The 19,448-nt window shown below is 37.7% G+C and overlaps 2 protein-coding genes across 2 annotated transcripts; one reads left to right on the plus strand and one right to left on the minus strand.

Moving 5' to 3' along the window:
- Positions 1-4,949: 4,949 nt before the first annotated feature.
- On the minus strand, positions 4,950-8,707 carry LOC139711096 (NADH dehydrogenase [ubiquinone] 1 alpha subcomplex subunit 12-like). Its single transcript, XM_071623012.1, has 4 exons — positions 8,625-8,707; positions 6,813-6,895; positions 5,746-5,818; positions 4,950-5,199 (listed from the first exon to the last, which is right to left on the minus strand). The coding sequence occupies exons 1-4, from the start codon at positions 8,705-8,707 to the stop codon at positions 5,028-5,030; spliced, it is 411 nt and encodes a 136-aa protein (XP_071479113.1). The 3' UTR covers positions 4,950-5,027.
- Positions 8,708-8,933: 226 nt separating this feature from the next.
- Positions 8,934-18,384, plus strand: LOC139711099 (HAUS augmin-like complex subunit 7). The gene is made up of 10 exons (XM_071623014.1): positions 8,934-9,031; positions 9,949-10,055; positions 11,332-11,408; positions 13,177-13,238; positions 13,781-13,902; positions 14,545-14,718; positions 15,427-15,523; positions 16,277-16,486; positions 17,220-17,325; positions 17,831-18,384. The coding sequence occupies exons 1-10, from the start codon at positions 8,963-8,965 to the stop codon at positions 17,950-17,952; spliced, it is 1,146 nt and encodes a 381-aa protein (XP_071479115.1). The 5' UTR covers positions 8,934-8,962; the 3' UTR covers positions 17,953-18,384.
- Positions 18,385-19,448: the final 1,064 nt, after the last annotated feature.

Consider the following 19,448-nt stretch of genomic DNA (forward strand, 5'->3'; position numbering starts at 1 on the left):
CGAAAATGGTGCTGATCGCCCGTGGCAACCGCGTTGGTCTGACTTTAATCCACATAGCTTCGACATCTTCAGGCACTATTATTTCCTCAGCCAGTTTTGATGGTAAGCTAGCTCGGACGTAGGTTGCTATGCCGCCTCCTGTGTGACATGCCCTTGGCTTGGAGTAGAGTTTGTAGCCATGGATGCTGAAATGGTCAGGGGGTCCCTCCTCAGGAGAGAACCACGTCTCAGAAATAGCTGCGATATCAATGTCGTTATGTTTCACGACAAGTTCAAGTTCATCAACCTTATTATTCAAAGATCGTGGGTTGCATAACAAGGCAGTTGGTAGCTGACAGGTTGTTTTAAAGCTGGCCGTGTAATATAGAATCATGACGTCATATCACGGAATACGGGATATATTCAGTGGTTGATTGACCAATGAGATTACAGAATTCACCATCACTAAAAGATAAATGGGCATATCTGGCCAGATATGATTTACTGAATCTAATAGAAAATCTTGTGTTCTCAAGCTGTGTGAACCATTGCACAGTTGCCCTATTATTCTTGTAAAAGTGTTGTTACATATAATCTCCTGGTTATTTTGTTTGCATTTCTTTTTCAATGCAAGCCCCAACAAATCATTCCTTTGATTTGTAAAATATAAAGTGCGTTTGATCCTGAAATGAAGCGAATAAAAGATATTTATGTATAAAACATGGAGACAATTATAAAGCATGTCTTTTTAACATGTTGTGATAATGGACTGAATACGTGTTGCTGATTGCATTTATGCAGAAGATATTTATGTATAAAAAATCGAGACAAACTCTTCATGTAAGTCTTTATAATGTGTTAATGTGACTGATTACTTTTTGCTAATCACATTTGTGCAGATAAATACGTTACGTTTGCTAACTCACCAACAATATGTTTCATTCCGAAACTGCCTTGATTTTTTGTTTTTTTGACAGAACTAGAGTAATTGTCAAGTTTCTTACAGTAAGGAAATGGCCGTCTTCACATTCTATAGATGTACAGTATATACATGTATGTTAATAGGAAAACAGTCACCAGGACTGCCAATTTTACCTTGTTAACATGGGTACCTCATAAACGTACTAAAAAGAGACAAGCTAAATACACTAATGGAAAATCGGGACTGCCAAATTCATTCGGTTACAAGCGATACCTCATTGTAAATGAGTGTATAATGGGGTTTATTTCATCATTTATTAATTGAGTATATGAATATAAGAACGACCCAAGTTCAATTTTTGGCCAAATTCAGTTTGACATGGGAAATTGTAGCTTATGCATGGACTCATCTTGTGTATAAATGATAAATCCTAATTACCCCCGGAAGTGCCTGAAATAAATGAGTTAAATCTTATATGAATGTAAGAATGAAGGACTTGGGTCATTCTTACATTCATATTATAGCGCCCTCTCTCGTCCTTCTCTCACCTCTACAGCAGAATTTCATGTACAGTCAACCTCGCGTAAGTCGACATTATCGGGACTGAGAAAAACACGTCGACTTACGCGAAAGTCGACTTACGCGTAAGTCGACATTTTGTCGACTTATAAATAAAAACTAATTTCCCCTATACAGAGTAAGATCACGATGCGAATCGCTACCCAAATCTTACTCCTTTTGCTGCCAAAACATACCTACTGAATTAGCAACAATTATGTTTTAGTTCATGCATAAATCTCGCGCGGATTAGTAACGGCAACGCGCAATTCCCAAATCTCTAGAGAGATTTTGAGAGAGCGGGATTGGAAACCTGGGCCCGTTTCTGGACACTGTACGTTTTAAATTTGATTTGAAAAATCAAACGCATATTCCCCAAATTGCATGCAACTTTGCGATTTAAATTCAAGTGCGCTGCTGCGAAGATATGCGTGTGAATTCGTATGATTCTGTCGAGACAATTTTTCAGTGCCGACTGAGTTGAAATAGGATGTGTTATTTTCCTTCCCTAATTCGCCATATTTGTTTTGTTTAAATTTCTAATGCCATACTCTGACAATGAATTGTTCTCGGATCGCGCTCCGATTCGCAACAATTACCGCTCTGTACGGCGCGGGCCAGTCTGAAATAAAAAGAAGAAGAAAAGTTTGTAAATCCGAAAACAGTATCTTTCGGATTACTAACCTTCGTAAAAACAAATCTCTTTCCATCGTCGGACTAATTTAACATTGGACTGAGATTTAAACCTTCGGCATAGCGAACTGCAACAAGTAATTTCGGTAGTTTGAAACGTGTAAATGTTGCGATGTCTTTCCCCTGCTAGTGCAGACTAAGTTCGGTCACGGCGAAAGTTCCGTTATGAAATAAAAAATAATGCAAGTCTTTTCAACAATAACACACTTCCGTATAGATTTTTTTATGCGTTTAAATGCAGTTTCTAGTTTCGTACAAAAACCGCAAGTCTTGTCTGCAACGGTCTTGCGTTTTGAATACAGCGTTGCTTGTGATTTGATGGACTTGCTTTGGATTTTTAGAATTGCGTTTAAACGCAACTGAGTTTAAGTTTCTTACAATTTTCTAGTTTCGGATGATTATCAAACGCAAGTCTTATCAGCGTTCCGTGTGATTTGATGGACTGGCATTTGATTTTCAAGGTTGCGTTTAATTTCTAATTTTGCGTACGAAATGAAAAATAATGCAAGTCTTTTCAACGATAACGCACTTCCGAAGATGTTTGGAGATGCGTTTAAACGCAGTTTCTTACAGTTTCGTACAAAAACTGCAAGTCTTCTCTGCAACGCTCTTGCGTTTAAATATAGCGTTGCGTGTGATTTGATGGACTTGCATTTGATTTTTAGAATCGCGCTTAAACGCAATTGAGTTTGAAAAAAAGTTCCCTACAATTTTCTAGTTTCGTATATGATTATCAAACGCAAGTCTTTTCAGCGTTCCGTGTGAGATGATGGACTTGCAATTGCATTTGATTTTCGGAGTTGCGTTTAATTTCTAATTTTGCGTACGAAATAAAAAGTAATACAAGACTTTTCAACAATAACGCACCTCCGTAGATGTTAAGAGATGCCTTTAAACGCAGTTTCTAGTTTGTTACGAAAACCGAAAGTCTTCTCTGCAACGCTTTTGAATACAGCGTTGCGCGTGATTTGATGGACTTCATTTGATTTTTAGAGTTGCGTTTAAACGCAATTGAGTTTCAGGTTCGTATAAGTATTTTCTAGTTTCATATGATTATCAAACGCAAGCCTTTTCAGCAACGCACTTGCGTTTATGAGCAAAGTTGATTTGATACATCTGCATTAAATTTTTAGTTGCATTTATTTACATAAAACAGTTGCATTTTAATCAATTTAAACGGGCCCAGATTTCTATTTCCGCTTCGGAATAATTAACGTTTGATAGAATATTCGGATAAACGGAAACACCTATTTCATGTTCTGATAATGATTCTCTACTAGGACCTATAGGTGTACAAAATGTGTGCGCGTTTAGAGAATAACGAGAAGGAGAAAAGATGGAAAGTGAACTGCTTTGGGTACTACATGTAATTCTCCAATGTAAATGAGTGTATGTCCTTTCTATTCTGGCGTACAAGACAATGGACGCATGGCGCGATCGCTACCGCGTCGTACACTAGCGAATTACCGAGTAGAAATGCTGCGAATCGGAGCGGGAAAACAATTCTTTTTCAGAGAATGGCGATAAGATTTTGAACGAAAAAATTATGTCGACTTAGACGAGGGAATTAACACGTATTTCAGCTCAGCTGGCACTCAAAAATCAGGTCGACTTACGCGAGTTGTCGACTTATAAATGTCGACTAAGACGAAGAAATTTTCAAGGAATAACAAAGGCAAAAATCGGGACTTTTTTATCGTGTCGACTTCAGCGAGTTGTCGACTTATGAGATGTCGACTTAAGCGAGGTTTACTGTATATGAATCAAAGAACGACCCAAGTCCATATGAATCAAAGAACGACCCAAGTCCATCACACAAAATGGCGTCTCCACAATTAATGTTAATGTTAATTGTCATAATGATATATGTTCTAATTTGTATATACAATGTTGCCTTCCCATCACAGTTAAATAGAATATTATTGGACAAACAAAAAAGATATGAAGTTTTTTTTAGTTTACTCGAAATGGTCTTCCATGGACTTGGGTCGTTCTTATATTCATATACTCAATTTATAATGGTTTTATATATAGAGCCTAGATATATAAAACCATTTATAAAATAATAAATGCATGTGATAAAGTAAAACCCATTATACGCTCATTTCAACAGTGTTCACAGTACATGTAGCACAATGACAATAAAAGTAAACACCAGAACATACACTTGCTATATGCATGTTTAAAACTTTATTTTTTCAATAATTTATATACAGCAGTTCATATATTGGACAATGTCCACATTAACATTTGTTCTTGGTTGTTCTTTACCAATGTCATATGCATTCTTGCTCTTTACTGGTTCCATTTCCTTGGAACTGTATGTAATGACTGCCTGAGCAGGCCACCTAATGAAATATTCCTTTCAGTTTCCCACTTAAAATGTCTTACCGTTCAGAATTTTTTGATTTGTGTAAGTGATGTTGCTGCCAGGGGGGCAAATTTTCAGGATCTAATCTTCCAAATTCTCTTCTTGTGTTTCATATCGCCTGAAAGTCATGTTGCAATATTCTCCACGACAAATGCCAACTGCTCTCATTGTATGACATTATGCTGTTCTCAGTGCAGCATATGACAAAGGTATACACTGTATTGCCAGATGTTTAGCAGCCACAGATGAGGCAAGGACAATACACTCAACTTCACACTATCAGCACAAAAGTGTATCATGAACGACAAGTACCACTCATTCCATTCCACTTTTTTAAAGCATTAAAGTAAGGCTGCCTACAACTCTCAAACAGACTTGCAATCCAGAAAATCTTCTGTGTGTCATCACAGGTATTCATCTGGCAGAGTGTCATGACACAACAAAGTATACACTTAAGTGCTGTAGCAGAAGGGGTTTCAATATCCTTGTGTCCCTGGGAAGGTGCTAGTTCTTGGGCGGGACCCACTCGTGAATCTTCTTGGGGGTGGTGGAGTAGGGCACGTACTCCTTCTTGGTTCCTGAGAAGTTCTCGAGGTGTTCCTCCATGATGAACTTGCGGGGCACTGGAGGGACCTTGGTTGGCGGGTCATCTGTGATGTTGTGCAGCCACCTGTGCCTGAAGAAGTAGTGTGAAGGAAAATGAAATGACGTAGCTGGTGAGAGAATCTACCTTGTACATGTACGAGATGCACACATATGGCCTTACAGAAGAATAAAACAGAATTAGCAACAAATCATGAACTTCAAAAAGATTACATGTATCTCCTCGAGTGTTATTACAAAATACTATCACAAAATACATGAAGACATTATGATGACAGGTCATTGGATGGAAAGGAGAATTTACATTCAATACACAGCAGCACACATATCAAAACTATTTTGCTTTTGGTATACACAAAAGAATCACTGAAGCGTACAAAAGCTCGTTATCATTGGACTGTTAAAGAGAAATTGTATGTGATGTCGAAAATTCATGATGAATTGAAATTGTCATTCATGTGTAAGAATGCCAGCATGCACAAATCTTGTACCACACCTTTTATTTTATTTTTTTCCCCCTCATGCTTATATGAAATTGTGAATCTTGAACATATGAGTATGCAGTTACTTATGATTTTACTCCAAGCATGTAGAACACGGAAAATGCTATAACACTTACCATTCAGGAGGGACAAGGCTTGCATCATAGTTCCAGTAACGATCCTGGCGGTACTCCACCCACCTGTTTCTTGCTGCACACAGTAAGCATAACAGGAATATGCATCACAAAAGAAGTGGTGGCTGCACATAAACACTGACATATTGGGGCATCATAAAATGTTTACTGCCATTAGCCTGGGATATTCGGAACTGGGCCCTGTTTCATGAAGCTGTTCGTAAAGTTACGAAAGACTTACAAACGAGTGGTGATCAGTTCTGATGTGCTGGCTATACTTATAAGAATTTCAATAATTCAGCACAAGAACTGATCACCAGTTGTTTGTAAGTCGTTTGCAACTTTAAGAACAGCTTTATGAAACACTCCCCAGGTGTACAATAGCAAATTTCCTCTCCAAATGCTACTACCATAGTATTATCCAATGAAAATTTACCTACATAATCCTAGGTACAGTCAACCTTGCCTAAATCAAATCTAGTTGGACTGAAGAAACAGCTTTCATTTAGAAAAAAAAAATGGACTTATGAGGGATTAAAATCAATAGAATATAAAGAGAAGAGGACTTGAAAAGACCTTTGACTTTGAAGGCAATTATTTGACATAACTTAAGCAAGGTTGACTGTATCTCATGTACAGCTTAGAGACAGTAACTTGTCTACAATTGGGCAATCACACCATTGCCATCAGACAGTTAATTAAAGGTAGGTTTATAATTGTAGATTCTGAAGTGATAAGGCTAAAATCACGAACGGAAAACTCATTGTACTGTACATGGATTAAATCAACAATTTCATGACACAAGCAGGAAAATGAATATGCACATAATGGTACAGTCAACCTTGCCAAAATCAAATACATTTGGACAGAAGAAATAGCTTGGCCTTTGACTTGGAGGCAAAACTGACTTACAAGGGATTAAAATCAATAGAATTTAATGAGAAGAGGACTTGAAAAGACCATTGACTTGGGCGATTACTTGACTTATGTGAGGTCGACTTAAGCAAGGTGGACTGCATTTGTATTGGCAAGGAGCCTTCATGACGTCTTCATAACTAAAATATACTCACCTAGAAAAAATCTGTCGTTTTCATAATACTTGTTGCCATATTTGTCCTCCCCAACTAGAACTCCAATCTTCAGGTCCTCTCCTCTGCAAATGAAACAAATAATCTTGAGAATAAAGAAGTGTACAAACACAATTCCTTTCATCCCACAACAGTTCTGTAGTTGTCACGAAAATGTTGTGTTTGTGAATGCACACATTTCTTTCAATTTCTTAACACCTGTGACAAAGTATGTGGGTGCATCCCTTGGTATCTTTCTCTTCTTTCTTTGTTTCCATTTCATTTCAGTTTCATGTATTCCTTTTTTCCCCCTTTCCTTCCTTTCTTTGTGGGAGTCCTCTTGAATGACTTTTCTTGATTTCCCATCCCATTTTCTTCCTGTATCTGTTCTTTGTTTCCTTCTGGTTATGCTTCCCTCGATCAACTTTCCTTTCTTTCCACACTAGTATCTTTTTCTCATGTCCCTTTTGATGTACGTTTTTCTTTATTTCCTTTTTTCCCCTAAACTTTATGACTCTTTGTTTATAACTTTCTTTTTCATCTTCCCTTTCATCTAGATTTGATTCATCTCTCATTTCACTAATCTACAAGTACCATTTTCATTTTTTTTTTCAAATTCAGTCTTTCTCTTTGCTTTTTTATTTTCTTTTTCTATTTTGTATTTTTTCAATTTTTCCAAGGTTAGCCATTTCAGTTCATTCATTTCCCACTTTTCCCATCCTTTCTCTTGATATTCTTTGTTTTTATATAATCTCACATTTCATCATCCTATTATATTCATATACAAAACCTCACACACACACACACACACACACACACACACGCATGCACGCATACACCACACACAACACAATCAACTCCAAAGATTGCTCAATCGCTATACCGCAAGACTCGGTGCAAGGGCCTGAGGGAAACGTGTAAAAACAAATATAATTCTTCTTAACGATACCATAGAACATGCTGTAGCTGTTTGAGATTGCTACATTCAGATCAATCGCAATGCTCGCTGCCTTGCCATGAAAATATGTTTCGTGCAGGCCTACACCCGCCACACAGTGTCTGCTTCCGTGCAACGTAGTTAGCGCAGGGTGATCTAGCTGTGATTGACTGTTATATATGTCAAAACGGAGAATATTTCGTATCTGCTACACTAGACTTGGATCTCACTCATTGTTAGTCAGACTCAGAGACAGAGGCAAAAAGTTTAGTTGTTGACTGAATAGTAGAAACCTGTCCAGATTAGGCAGAGTAAGTCCGTGCATGTTTTTTGAGATCTTCTTCTTCTTCAACTTACAAAAAAAACCAACAGGTAGAACTGCTAGAGTCTAGAGTCTACACTTCGTTTGTCCTCAACAACAGTAACTTTTCGTCTAACGTTAGAACCAAAGTAAATTTTACAAAGGAGTGAGAAGCATGAGATCAGTCGACAAGGAGGTGCAAAACTACACTAGCGCCATTTATTTAAATTACTGCATGTACAAGTCGAGTTAGAGTACTTCATTTTTCCTTTATTCATCACTGTAAATTACAACATACTCCATTACTAAGTAAATTTAATATGCTCTCTAGGCCTATGTAAACTCAAATAGTGTAGCTTAAAGTAGGTTAGCGATACTGCACAGCACAATTGTTACGGAAGAAACACACATGGAAAACTATACATGGGACTATAGCCACTCTTCTACCCTATTCGTTCATGGAGGTGTCACTGCTTAAAGACAACCTTGGAAAGTGCGTAATGCAATAATAAACAATCATTCTACGAAATTCTTGACGTGAAAAATACATTAAACATTACATTTATCTATAACTTACCGTAGTAACTTCCAGAATGAGCCTCTCAATCCCCCACTTTCTCGGAGGGTTTGGAAGAATCGTCCTGTCATAGAAGAAGCCATCTTTTGCTGGCTTACTGTTTGTTAGTTTGAACTACAAGTATCTAAATACTAAAAGTTATTGATCAATTTGATTAATGAAAATATCAAAATAATAAAAGTATAAAACAAATTAATACATAAAAATAAATATGTAATACTGCAAGAACTAGTATTGCGGAATATATTGCATTCTATCTTTACCAATCGAGCTTGTTTTGATCGAGGATATGGTTCTGTGGCTCGTAAATTGATTTACTTCAAGCAATTCTTGCAAAAATGTCACGTCAAAGTAAGAGTAAGACATCTCAAGAAAAATTATCGCGATCCTTCAAGCAACGATTTGACGTGAGTAAAACTGATATATAGCAAATATATTTATGATGATAAGGATAGATCTCTGTATTTTGCTATTCTTCTTAGGACAGTCGCTCTGCTCTGAGCTCTCGACTGTGTCCGAGATGGTGACAAGTGCAGTGCACATGTAGTCCCATGCGTTTAATTTTGCGTTCTATTCTTCACCAACTTATACATACGGACGGTCGCGCGGTCGACGGTTCACAGTCACCGATGATGCACCTTGAGAATTAAAAGTGTACTTTGAAGCGTAGCGCGTACGTATAGTTTTCGCCGGTAACTCTGCTTTCGTATCCAGTAAATGTATGATACTAACGTTAGTATCTATAGAGTCTATCTCGAATTCTACGGAACCAAACTGTAACACCGAAATCCTTCTCAGCTCAGGGTTTCTCAGATCAGGACGAGTTCGATGCATTTGATTTGGCAAGTTGCCCATAATGCATAAATATAATTATAATTTGACAACAAACAACAAGTTAAACGCCATCCAAAAATAAAATTCGACCGCCTGCCACATGTTAAAATCTAACGTTAGGCCTATTAAACATTGTTAGAATCGTATGCTTTTGCGCATGGTGAAACCTTTTGGCTTGGTGCGGGTGCCTGTATTTACTTGATATTCTATTTCCAGTTAAAGATCTATATCTAAAAATACTTGTGAATTTAATTGTTTGGAAGCATTTTAAAATCTTATTATCAATGCAATGTTTGACCATCGACTTTCAGGTTGTCGTGGTCGTTAACTTGTAGCTCAAAACAAACTAATTTTTTGCCTCGTGAATTTATCCAAATAATTAAATATATCGATAATAAATACTATCAATTAGATCTATAAAAATGCTGTGCAGAGATTAAACTGCAGATAAAAGAATTCTTGTATTCTTGTATTTGTCCATTCTTGACAGGCTTTGGACTGTCCCTTTGTGGATGGAGTGGATGAATCCTGGATAGCTGAGCTTCTTTACCAGCCAGGAGAGGCCAGGATAAGACTTCTCCAATGGCTCCTCTCAAGGTATAATGTATTTTCAGAACAGACAGTGGATTCCCGTCGTCAAATAATCAAGTCCTCAGCTCAGGACTGACAGTTTTCTTTTGCTTTACAAATCAAAATTTCATTAACAGAACAGTTAAGTATATAAAGATATTGATATGATGATTTTTAGACCAAACTATAATTCGTTGTAATAAGAATTTCTTTATGAATAATTATAACCATGTTCATTTTAACAGGAGTACACTGTACTGCTGATGTATGCAGTCAGAAGAGAAGTTGTACAGAATTTATGTAATAACATAAAACAACTAATTTAGATTGTATTCCAAGGAATTTTTTACCAGCTGGGCATTGCTTGAAGATGATAATAATATCATTTTTTTTTTGCCTTTTTTTAGTTTCTTCTCTTAAAGGGTGTGTACAGTTCTGGTCGAGGTGAAGATTTAGCTTTTAACGTTTTGTGAGATATTCAGAAACCACTCCATAAGATGTCAAAGAGCATGCAATTCTACGGGGTATCAAAAGTTTATTTGATAAAGATCGCTTTTGAAATGGCTGAGATATCCAAAAACATGGTGAAACAAAGAGATCCTAATAAAAGGCGTGGCCTGTCGCCTTTTATTAGTATCACTTTTATGGATATCCCAGCCATTTGAAAACCAATTTTCATCAAATTAACAATGAATCCTTCTTAAAATTAATGCTCTTTCATATTTCATAAGAGGTTTCTCATTATCTCACTTAGGAATGTTCAAAACTTGAATCCCCACCCCAACCAGTAATGTACAGTTCCTTTAAACAAAAATCTTTTCTAAAATTGTCAATTACTAATGTACTTTTCTGTTGTTTCCTTGTAAGAACTGACAAAGGAAGTATAAAGCTATCTGAGATGTTTAAAGCCTCTATATCTTGAAATCATTTCATCATTTTCAATTAACTTTGTTGTCATTCTCAGATAGACATATCCATGAGATGTTGAAGCAATTGTGGTTGTATTTGACTTCTAAACCAATGCTGTCTTTGCAAATATCTCACATCGCAAAGTGTAACTTGCACTGTTATAAAAAGTTTTGTGCAATTTGTGTGGGACATTTCTTTTTCGTTCTTTGAACTTTGGTCATTTTGATTTGAACATTTCAAAGCAAATTACGTCACAGAGCTGAGAGCACCGAATCTCTCAAACAGCTATTACAGGAGAAAAACCACACATTCATAGACAGACGTTTTATTTCAATGTATCTTTAGACATTACAATTCACATTTTCAATGTACATCGTGTTCCATTGCATTGCAGGTATGATTCCAAGTTAGCAGAGATGTTTGACAGCCAGTATTGGACCAGTGAATCCAAGATGGATGCCAGACTTCAAGGTGAGCCTGTAGGTCTTGTCATTGAATTAATTGCCTAAATCATAGATCAATACTCACGGTGTCACTTCAGTTGCTGATATTCAAACATTTGAACACACTTCGCTGTCATTGAATCAAGGCCTTCAGCTGTTCATGCATGTCTGTAACTTTTATTTTCTGGCTGTTTGTATTATTTTCAGTGTTCCATATTTTCTTTCATGATTGAATGAATGAAGTTTCAGTTTTCCATGAATGCATTTGTATTGAAAATATTTTGCCACAGTGATATTTTCTTGTTTGGTGTTCTGAGCTGTGGATTCATTGAATGCACAACCAAGATGCACTTGTACAGTGTCACTTTCTCTGACATGTTGTTTGCAAGTTGTAATATTTACCAAGGGAAGTTATGACACAGAATATATATTGGTGTTTTGTAAGCAATATATTATGAATTGTCAGTCAATGATTGATATATACAATTGAACTGTACAAACAATTCATGGTGTAGGATTTTTTAGTTTAAAAATAGTCAAATAGACTCTTGAAAATTTGCAGAATTGAGTGAAAATTTACTGCTGCCTGCCAAACTCTGTGAAATCTGAAACTTGTGAAATTAAACACCAATGTATCTGATGCAAGACCCACCTACGATAAAACACACTTTCATATGTTTGGCTAAATTCTAGATACACATGGACATGATATATCAGGGAAGAGCAAACTGTTTCCTCAATTTCCTTCTGTTGACACTGTCTCGGAAACACTGGGGAATTAGATATACCAGTAGACACAAATCTCCTTTCTTCTACAGTTTGTTGTCCCCGCCGAACGAGTTCGAGCAGTGGACTATGAAACGGGCTCCGTATGTGTGTGTGTCCGTGTGTCCGTCCGTCCGTCTGTGCGTGCTAACGAGAGTATGCTTGTGTGGCTAGGAGAACAATAGTGCACAATAGATGGCCTTTATTCCGTCAGGCTTGTGTGGCTAAAATTTTTGCTTGTGTGTCTATTTTAACAAAAGGGAGAACAAAGGGGTAGACACACAAGTATATCACTGTAAGGTCTTCCGTCCGTCCGTCCGTCCGTCCGTCCGTCCGTCCGTCTGTGCGTCCGTGTGTGATCAAAATGTTCAATTTGCTACTTCTCTGTCATTTATGAGCCAATTTTGATTCTGTTTGCTTTATATGATAGCACTACATGGGAGCTTTGAAACTTCTACACAAAATTTCAGTTGTGACCTTTGACCTTGACCTTTGACCTATATTGTACATTTTGCTTCAAAATGCTACTCCTTCGCCATTTCTAACCCGATTTCGATTCCGTTTGCTTTATGTGATGGCACTAGGTGAGGGCTTCAAAACTTGTACACAGAATTTTGACCGTTGACTTCTTTGACCTTTGACCTTGATTTTTGACCTATATTGTACATTGGCTACAAAATGCTACTCCTTCGCCATTTCCAACCCGATTTCGATTCCGTTTGCTTTATGTGATGGCACTAGGTGAGGGCTTCAAACTTTCTACGCAGAATTTTGACCTTTGACTTCTTTGACCTTGATTTTTTACCTATATTGTACATTTTGCCACTAAATGCTACTTCTGGCGGGGACATATGTTACGCACCGCGTAATTTCTACTTTTCCTTGTTTCATTTGAATTTGGACTGCTTTGCATGATACACTCTCAAAGGGAGTGCATAACTGCATTTCTTATTTTTTTGGTTGTTTTCACAAAATGTTATCATCTTCATTGTTGAGTCATGTTTTTGAAAACTTTCATATTTTGTTTACAGTTATAACTGAGGTCTGTGCGTACCTAGGAATATGTCGACCAGGAGATATTGATCTTGTTAGGGTAAGTTTTTGTCTTACTTGTAACACAGTTTATACTTACATGATCAGTGCGACTGCACACAAGTAATACCTGGTATATTTTAACAAATCATTTCATAGAGTACTTCACAAATACTGTTATGGCAACTGCTTGTGTGCCAGAAAACTGCAGAGTAGTAGCCTCTCTTTTATCACACAGTAAAATTCTCAGTTATTAAAAGAAAACAAACTAGGTTTCAGTAATTTGCTATCACAAAGCCTATGTGAGCAAATTGCAGTATCCATTAAGAACATCAAGTGTCATAGCATGCAAAAAGTCATGAATGTACTGCCGGACAAATATGTATGTACTGTGTATTGTAATGTACTGCTGGACGATTTCATCTGTCAAATTTTCTTTGTTTGCTTGTGGAGTTTTTGTGCATGTGCAAGGATGCATAGAAAGATATCTAAAATAACCCTTTTGCTATGTCTTGAGAGTGGTTTGAAATATTTACCGGTACATATCTTGTGTCTGAAACTGTATTGAACCATCTGTTTGGTTTCATGGTTGTTGTCCAACAGGGTGTGTCCACCTCGCACTCCAGTCAGGCAGCATTCTGGGACAAACTCCTGGACATTGTGTACATCAGTGACATGTGTGATGAGTCCAGGGCCCTCGGCGTATCAAGCCATGGCGTAGTGAGGTGAGATTTAGGCCCCTGTTGTACCTACAGTGTACAGAGAATCCAGTAATTGATAGCTATAATGAGTATTTAATAGCGAGAAGCATTTCATTATCATGATGTCCATCAAAATTTGTGTGGAGAGGACATCTGGTAGTGGCGTAGAGTATGTCAAATTTTGATTGACCTTTTATTAATATTGCATTAGAAGATCTTTACAGCTGTGTCTTGAAAATGTTACTGTATACATCTCTTGTTACATTTTGCTTTTAATGTAGTGTAGTATATCCTTTGATCTGGGGCTTTGTCTATTTGTATCTGTTGGTTCTTTGCTGCCACTTAAATTGTGCATGACATGGGACAAGCTTTCTGCACAATGAAACGTTTTTTTCCCCTCTCTATCTCTTTCTCTGTAATGCCTTGTCAGCATAAAAGGAGTTTGATGTATTTGACATAAACGATTCAGTCTGTCCTTTTGTGATAGTTCCATGTGGTAGTTCATGTGGTTTATAGGCAGACTACCCGTATAGCTTCCTCTTCGTTGCTCTCTCGCTTCACTCTCTGTCACCCTCTTTCTTTCTCATCACATTTAAATGGTTGCTATGTATGACATCTACCATTAAAGTGCATTCCTTCCCTTTTTGCAACGACCCCCACAATCAGTGAGAGTCTACCCCTGTGGGATCAGTTCAGCTCCGACTGTCACTTCATATCATCCTTGGCCCATGGTCGTGACCTCCAGGAGGCGCTGTCCACCAAGCAGAGCCTCTTTCCACCGGATATCACTCGCACCCTTGCCAAGCGGGCCGCGGCTGAGGAGCAAGGCGGAGAACAGAAGTGGGTGATGCGACTCCAAAGTTTTTGCCGTACTGTAAATGTCTTTATTTTCATGCTGAGCTGCTCAAAAACATATTCATAGGTTCTTAAATTAAGGCTGGGCAATTTTGTACTCACAAGTTTTCATCCAATTTACAAAAGAGGACAGAATTTGATTTGACATTTCCATGTGTGAAAATCAATGTTCTATTTGCCTCACTCTATACAACAAGTACTGTATGTTACACATTACACGAGTGTACACATTTAATTACAGTATACACACAAACAATCCATGTGTGGCCTGCACAGACAGTTACTAGCTTATGCACACATTCTGAAATGGATACTAGGACACATACACAGACCAACTTGTAAACACACACACACTGCTATAGTAGTGTTTATCAGGTAATGGAAGCACAATCCAACCCATTCAAAATTTGCATGAAAAATGGTGAAGATATTTTTGCGCGTTGTAGAATTCACATTAGCCAAAAGTAAAGGGCCCTCTAGAAAATTATTTGCCCCAGACAATACCGAGACCAAAGCAAGCAATATAATGAGCAGATCAAATGTTGCTATCATTTAAACTTATGCTAATAAAATGTTTTCATGAGGGAGTTCATGGGAAAAGGTGAAAAAAAGGAAAAGAAAAAAAAAAGAAAAAAAAAGTTGCACAGTTGACCCTGTTTCTAATTTTTTCTTTTTCATCGTGTGCTTGTGTAGGTCACCACCCAATATGGACGCTCTGCTTGAGATGTCTACACGTCTGTCCATGGAACTCATCCAAGCAAACCAACATCTCACAGAGCTCAAGGAAGCTGTGAGTGAAAGTCATTCCCTCAAAATCCATCCTTGGTTAGGGTAAATCAGAGGGTGTGTTTTTTTTGGGTAAAATATCAAGTACATTTCAGTTATCCTCTGGACACCAATGGCAATACAGTGGAACTCCCGTTACAACGAAGTCCTCGGGACCGGCAGTTTTCTTTCTTTATATCGAAATTTCATTTGAACTGAACAAATAAATAATACAAAAACAGAGAACGAATGATGTTGCGGCCTGAATCTTTTCTTTGTTGTAAATGGAATTTTGTTTTAACCATGTTCGTAAAAACGAGAGTGCACTGTATTGTGTAATCAAGGTTTGCTGAATATGACCGAAGTTAGGTGAGTTATGAAATGTGGATACTGTTAGAATGATTACCCATGGACTTACAAATGTTGATTATAAGCATGTTTTGGCTTTTGACCATTTTTTCCCAAGACATTTTGGAAGTCATATCAATCTCTATGATAATGATTTTTGAAAATAGATTTTGTGTTGTCACAAAGAAATGAACTAGCTCTCTTCCGGGTAATATAAGTGGATATTTATATCAGTGAAAGAAGCCCCAAGAGTAGATCAAGCCATGAAATGAAGTGTTCTGATGTAAAAGTGATGATGGTGTAGAATCATTATTAGGGCTGTGGTACAGTGAAAAAGTTTTCAGTAATTCTGAAAAAAAAAAAAACAACAACAATATTATCTGTTGTTATTGGCGTGATGTTATGATGTTTCCTTGACCAATCTCGTCAGTACCCTATTCCAGAGAAGAATCCAAAGGCGGCGGACAAGGTGAGGCAGACCATGAAGCTCATCCTGACCGAACTGGTCCAGCTGGTCACCAACTTCACCTTCTCCTTCGAGAGCGAGATGAGGCAGTGGTGCGACAAAGCACCCCCGCGGCTCACCCAGCTGGGACCGGCCGTGAAGAGGGTGCACACCCTCCTGCAGCAATTCACCTCGGTGAGTGAATTATATGTAGCCACGTGTGGCCAGAACAGAATTAATCTCACTGCCAAATACATATTTTAGCAGTTAACCATTTTTTTTTTTTTAAATAGTGGATCTACTCTTTCGTAAAGCCAAAGTTTGCTTGCAGGAATTAAAGAAATGGGGATTTTCACTAGGTTACAAAAGGAAGCTGATGCCAAATTTCCCGAAGATGTATGCTAAATTCTATGACAGGACCTGCAAAGACCTCAGACAGTTCCATACCAATTCACTCATCAAGGGCACTTGAGTAAATTGAATAACAGAATGTGATTAGTTTTCTACATTCCATTACAAACTGTTATAGAAGTGTGTCATGTCTTTAGTACTTCAGCTTAAATGATGAAGACTTGGAAGTTTCCTTTCCTGATCCTGGACTTAAAAAAACCATCTAACATATTTGTTTGTTTTTGTTTCTTTCCAATATCATCACCCCTGAAATGTAATGAATGTCATTCATAGTAACTGCTGATATTTGTGCATGGTTACAGAGGATCAGTCACCTACTGTTTGCTTCTGCAGGTGTTTCAACCTAAGGCAGGTCATCTCAAGTCCATTTGGTAGCAACTTGTCAGTCAACAAATTGTCTTTGAGTATGTTGTCCTTTGAGTGGTGTGCACAGAAAGATGGACTGCACAACACCAAGACAATAGACAACCATGCTTAAACTGTGATCATTACATTTTTTTCCCCCGTGTAAACACAGCTCTTGTCAAGCTTGCGTTCCATGCATGCTTCATATGACGGCATTGTCAACACAAAGCTGGCTCCACATGAAGGAAAGGAGGCCATAGAGGGAGCCGATATGCTTGGTAAGAACATTCTTATTCTTGTTCTACTACTTTGTTGTTAACTTAAAAAACAAACAAACAAACAAACGAACAAACTTATTTCATCTATTGTAGTGATTCTCATTATGTGACTCCATCATGCTATTAATTTTGAAGGCATTATTTTCCATTAGCAGACAATCTATTTTTCAAACAAGAAATGGGAGTATCAGCTATTACTGTTTGGCACATAGAGAATGTCTTGCATTTCAGAGAACAATGCACATTAGTTTTATAGTATTTTCTTGTTACACCATTTGATAACTGATATGCTTTAACAAATGCAGCTTATTTGGTACTTCAATTTTGACATCCATGTGCTTTTAATCTGGGAATTTATTGCACTTCATTTCCAAGAGAGTATATGTGTGCTATTTGCAAATTCATTATGATTTTCATAATTCTGATCACTCTCCACATTATTACCATTATCGTTAGTTCCTTAATCATTCCACCTTTATGACCTTCTGGCTCTCCCTTTTATCAGCATCTGTTTCCCAGGCTGCCCTGAAGTCCTACGGGGAGTTCATCAGCGTCATGGAGGAGTCGATATCGCGAAATCACGAAACGTGGTCGGAAAGTACGCTCCTCAGTCAGTCGTTCCGATGAAGTTCCAGAACCGACTGGGATCAGCTGGACGGGCGTCCTGATTATTCAGTTGCCTAGATCTACAATGGAACAATGCAATGATCATGTCAAAACTGTTTCTGTGCGTTGTGCCGGAGACGCACTGTACACGACTTTTACTGCGTTGCACCTGAAATAAGCAATGCAAAGTAAGATGGCATCCCAAGCAGCCATAGGAGCGCACTATCACTGACTCGAGGCTTTTGCGTGCAGTGTGTGCATTAAAGTCTGTTGTTTCTGCAGTAGTGTCTCTGTCGTTGAAGAATGGAAAACTATTTTCAGGGGACGAAAGCAGTGCACTGAGGTAAAATGTTCCATTCAAAACTTACAAGTAAGTCAAAAACTGTCTTGAGTTGATGCTATTCCAAAGTCCTGATCATGGATTGCATGATAGTCCATGAGAGTGTAGTTGCATCAAAGCAATATACTGATATATTTTTTAGCAAAAATTAAAAGATTTGCAACTGTCTAAGCGCCATGTAAAAGCTTAGTTACAAGCTGAAGAATAGAAACTTGCTCATGAAAATGAGTCAATAACAGACAAAGTTATGAACAATCAATGATATATGTGCATTATACAGCTTATTTACTGATGTAAAATATCTAAATATAAGGCTAGGAAAACACTAAAGAGCATAGATATCCCCACAGCTGCAGATACAGGGTATACCACCAATAAAGGATGGTTTGCAGGAACATTTGCCGAAATTGTCAGTAACAAATGGGTGTCTTTCAAACACCTATTTTTTAAATTTTAAACCAACCATTCTAACTTAGTTTGACCAGCTTCAAGATTCTGCAGGAAAAGAAATGTTTCTGTAAACACTCATATCCTCATTGATGACCCACATTGATGAGCCTCTAGGTTACTGCATTCCCAATGTTTATGATTTTCCTTTCAGCTTCCGAAGTCTTTTGTGAATACTGAAGAATAAACACCAGCTAATGAACAAAATAGCTTTCCTCCATATCAGTGGCAGTATACCAGTCTTCATTAGGCACTGTAAAGCAAGGAATGTCCGCTTGCATTTTATTTTCGTGAATTTCACAATAGCCAAGATTCGCGAAATCAAAATGCATGTAAAAGTTCTTGTCTACTCTTTATGCATTAAACGTTTGAATGCCAGTGACAGTTCGCAAAAATTCCATGCTGGAAAAAAAGGCTGTCGGCTGTAGTTCATGAAAATTTCATGCCGCGAAAATATCTTGCTGTACAGTATTGAGAGCTCTGTAAATTACTCCTTTGATCCGCCCCAGCACTTCACTTGGTAGGTTCTGGTCATAGCATTTTCCTTTGTAGTTTGCCTTCACAATCAAAATTCTCTTCAAGGTCTGATCACCCAAATGTGGCCTTAAATCTGTTCAGTTATTTCTCACAAGGGAAAAACCCTTTCACAGTCTGCATTGCTACATGTGTGTGAGATCACAAACACTCCCTTCATGGCATTGCTGTACTTCACAGCTCCATCGTTTTCTCT

This window comes from Diadema antillarum, unplaced genomic scaffold (genome assembly GCF_040938485.1).
Source record: "Diadema antillarum isolate AM-2024a unplaced genomic scaffold, OU_Dant_1.0 seq00001609_RagTag, whole genome shotgun sequence".
Classification (NCBI taxonomy): domain Eukaryota; kingdom Metazoa; phylum Echinodermata; class Echinoidea; order Diadematoida; family Diadematidae; genus Diadema; species Diadema antillarum.

Bases quoted from the DNA above. Each gene is read 5' to 3' on its own strand.
- LOC139711096 (XM_071623012.1), bottom strand. From the start codon at position 8,707: ATGGCTTCTTCTATGACAGGACGATTCTTCCAAACCCTCCGAGAAAGT. The intron at 6,896-8,624 runs GTAAGTTATAGA...TTTCATTTGCAG, and splicing joins TCATTCTGGAAGTTACTACG to AGGAGAGGACCTGAAGATTG. The intron at 5,819-6,812 runs GTGAGTATATTT...TACTGTGTGCAG, and splicing joins AAACGACAGATTTTTTCTAG to CAAGAAACAGGTGGGTGGAG.
- LOC139711099 (XM_071623014.1), top strand. From the start codon at position 8,963: ATGTCACGTCAAAGTAAGAGTAAGACATCTCAAGAAAAATTATCGCGA. The intron at 13,903-14,544 runs GTGAGATTTAGG...CCCCACAATCAG, and splicing joins TCAAGCCATGGCGTAGTGAG to TGAGAGTCTACCCCTGTGGG. The intron at 14,719-15,426 runs GTGGGTGATGCG...GTGCTTGTGTAG, and splicing joins GAGCAAGGCGGAGAACAGAA to GTCACCACCCAATATGGACG.